The sequence below is a fragment of the Scophthalmus maximus genome, chromosome 21 (assembly GCF_022379125.1).
Source record: "Scophthalmus maximus strain ysfricsl-2021 chromosome 21, ASM2237912v1, whole genome shotgun sequence".
In the NCBI taxonomy this organism is placed as follows: domain Eukaryota; kingdom Metazoa; phylum Chordata; class Actinopteri; order Pleuronectiformes; family Scophthalmidae; genus Scophthalmus; species Scophthalmus maximus.
In genome coordinates this window covers 14,567,501-14,570,000 of record NC_061535.1, presented here as the reverse complement: position 1 = coordinate 14,570,000, position 2,500 = coordinate 14,567,501, and the positions used below count along the sequence as shown (strand labels likewise).

Genomic DNA, 2,500 nt, shown 5'->3' with positions numbered 1-2,500 from the left:
ATATCCTCATCGCTTTGTTCAGAAGAACCAAAGATGGACACGTCGCGAGAGATCTGCTGTCTCTCATAGTTTCAGGCACATGTTTGATGTTAGCTCCACAACGATTGAAGAGATGACAATGTGCATCTGATCGTGAGCTCTCTTTCTGCCATGTTGTCCGATGACAACACTCCTAAAGTTCCACCAATAGCTCGTTTGTTCGTTCAGACACAACGAGGCGTTTGAAAGGGGCGTGACGACAATGAACCAGTTATGATCTGCACATTAATCCACTGAATGAAAAACGGTCTTTAACTTTCCCCAGTCATCCCAGTTGTCTTTTCACGTTCCTCCCAACGGTCCCTCGAGTCTCCAACTACGAAATATAAAATATTAAAGTGTTTATTTTGATTTCAGACGCAGTGGCAAAAATAACATATTTTTCTTTTTAGCAGCTTTAGAAAAAATAATCAGAATATGAGTATGACGACCAGTTAAGGGGTTTTTAATGTGTCAAATTAAGAGTTTCCTTGTCACCAAACAGGAAGTTCTGAGCTGTCTTCTGTGTGTGTGTGTGTGTGTGTGTGTGTGTGTGTGTGTGTGTTCAGGATGCAGCGGCGAGTGGAACAACGTCGCCTGTTGGCAGAGCACGGCGGTCGGCGAGGTGATGACCCTCCCCTGCCCCTCCCCCCTCATCCACCTTTTTGGAAAAAACGGTGAGCTTCAACACACACACACACACACACACACACACACACACACACACTCCAGCATTCATGATGGTTGCTGCTGCGTTTTATTCTCTGATTTGATCTCATCTCCAATCTTGTCCCGGTCGGGTCATGGTCTCCACTCACACTGCGTGTTTATCGTCCGGGTTATGAAAATAATAATCATAATCAGACGGGATTCCCTGCGGCACCGTTTTGCGTCCTGGACCGAGGCGTCCGAGCCCCTCGACCCTTTTTTCCAGCCGTTTCACCAACTCTCGTCTGTCACTCGGCTGGTTCCGCGTCGTCCATCATGCCGATGACCTCGCGTCCGTCTGCCTTTGATGCTCTTCGCCGTGCGTGCGCGTTACCGTCCGGCAGCTTCTTTCATCCTCTTCCCCTTCCTCTCGCAGCAGCTCGTCCTCTGACCCTGTCGCTCTCTCAGCCTCTCTGCAGGTCACATCCCCCCACTTCACTCTCGCTCTCCGCCCTCACGTCCTTCGGGCAACTTCACAGGAGCAGACGTTTCTACGAAGGAGAGATTCATGACGACGACTTGTGTGTTTCAAAATGTTGCTTGTTCTTTTTTCACAGCGCTGCGTTTGCATAAGACCAAACTGATGAAAACCTCTTAGTTTATCAGGTCGGTGTGGTTTTACATCCTCTTTTACACGTGGGGACGAAAATGAAAACGTCAGATTTGGACGACGACGTTTTAACGTCGCGAGACGAATGTCGCGAATGTCCCAGAGACGAGAAGTTGAGATGAGAGAAGAATCTGACGTTGTCGTTTTACACAAAACACCCAACGATTCAAGAATATTTCAGGTATATGTGCCTGAGATTTAAATTTCCAGGACAAAGAGGTTTATTAGAAATGAAAAAAAGGAACTTCAGCTGAAAGTGAATAGAAATAAATCATGAAAAATCAAGACGTTTATTTTCACATGTCTCGTTTTATCACTTTTTTAAAAACCAAAGAATAGAACCCTCTCTGCTCCGCCTCTGCTCCGCCTCTGCTCCGCCTCTTCCTGTTCGCGAGTCCCATTAATCACCGGGCGGCGGCAGACGACGTCTCTGGTGGTTTTCCCTCGGCGCCGTCTGTCAGGAAAGCGCCAGGTTAACGGATGAGCCGCGTAATTATCGTCGCGACGAGCCACGGACTGCGACGGAGGCCGCTGAACGTCACGACCACTCGTGCTCGTCTCGCCCGCTGCGGCCAGACGTTGATACTTCCAAAGGTCAGACCGACGAGTGTGAACGTCGCTGACGGAAGTTTGAACCATTGTTCGCCGCGAACACTTCGTGTACAGGCTGCGCCGCCGACTTGGCACCTTCGTCGTCGCAGCTTTGACCGACTCTCAACAAATCAGAGGAGAGAAGAGAAGCCAGTCGCTAGGCAACAACCTTTAGTCTTTAACTTATTTGTCTATTTATTTTTTTTCTCGCCATGAAATGTGTATTTTCCGCATGTTCATGGGGTCGCCGAGTTGCAGAGCATTGACCTCCCTGGGCCTCCGTACAGGAAGCAGCCGTTAAAATACCCACAGTGTGATTTGACGAGGTCGCGTGATTGGTTCGGTTTCAGTTCAGGACGGTTCTCCAGCCACAGCAATGGATCATTTGGGGGATCCAGAAATCATCTTCACCATTCAATAATCCCTTAACTGAAATATTTCCTTTAATAAATATATATATATATATATAACAACCCCTCTCTGTGTGTGTGTGTGTGTGTGTGTGTGTGTGTGTGTGTGTGTGTGTGTGTGTGTGTGTGTGTGTGTGTGTGCGTGTGCGTGTGTGTGTGTGTG

General features: G+C 48.2%; 1 protein-coding gene across 2 annotated transcripts in view; it reads left to right on the top strand.

Annotated features, from left to right (window-relative positions):
• Positions 1 to 2,500, top strand: part of LOC118291526 (vasoactive intestinal polypeptide receptor 2) — a 15,721-nt gene that overhangs the window by 4,144 nt on the left and 9,077 nt on the right. For both annotated transcript variants that reach the window (XR_004786693.2, XM_035619837.2), the window contains exon 3: positions 588 to 695. Coding sequence is in view for 1 of the 2 variants with exons in the window: in XM_035619837.2 (XP_035475730.1) it covers positions 588 to 695 (108 nt within the window). In the remaining variant the exon portion in view is untranslated. The remainder of the gene's footprint in view (positions 1 to 587; positions 696 to 2,500) is intronic.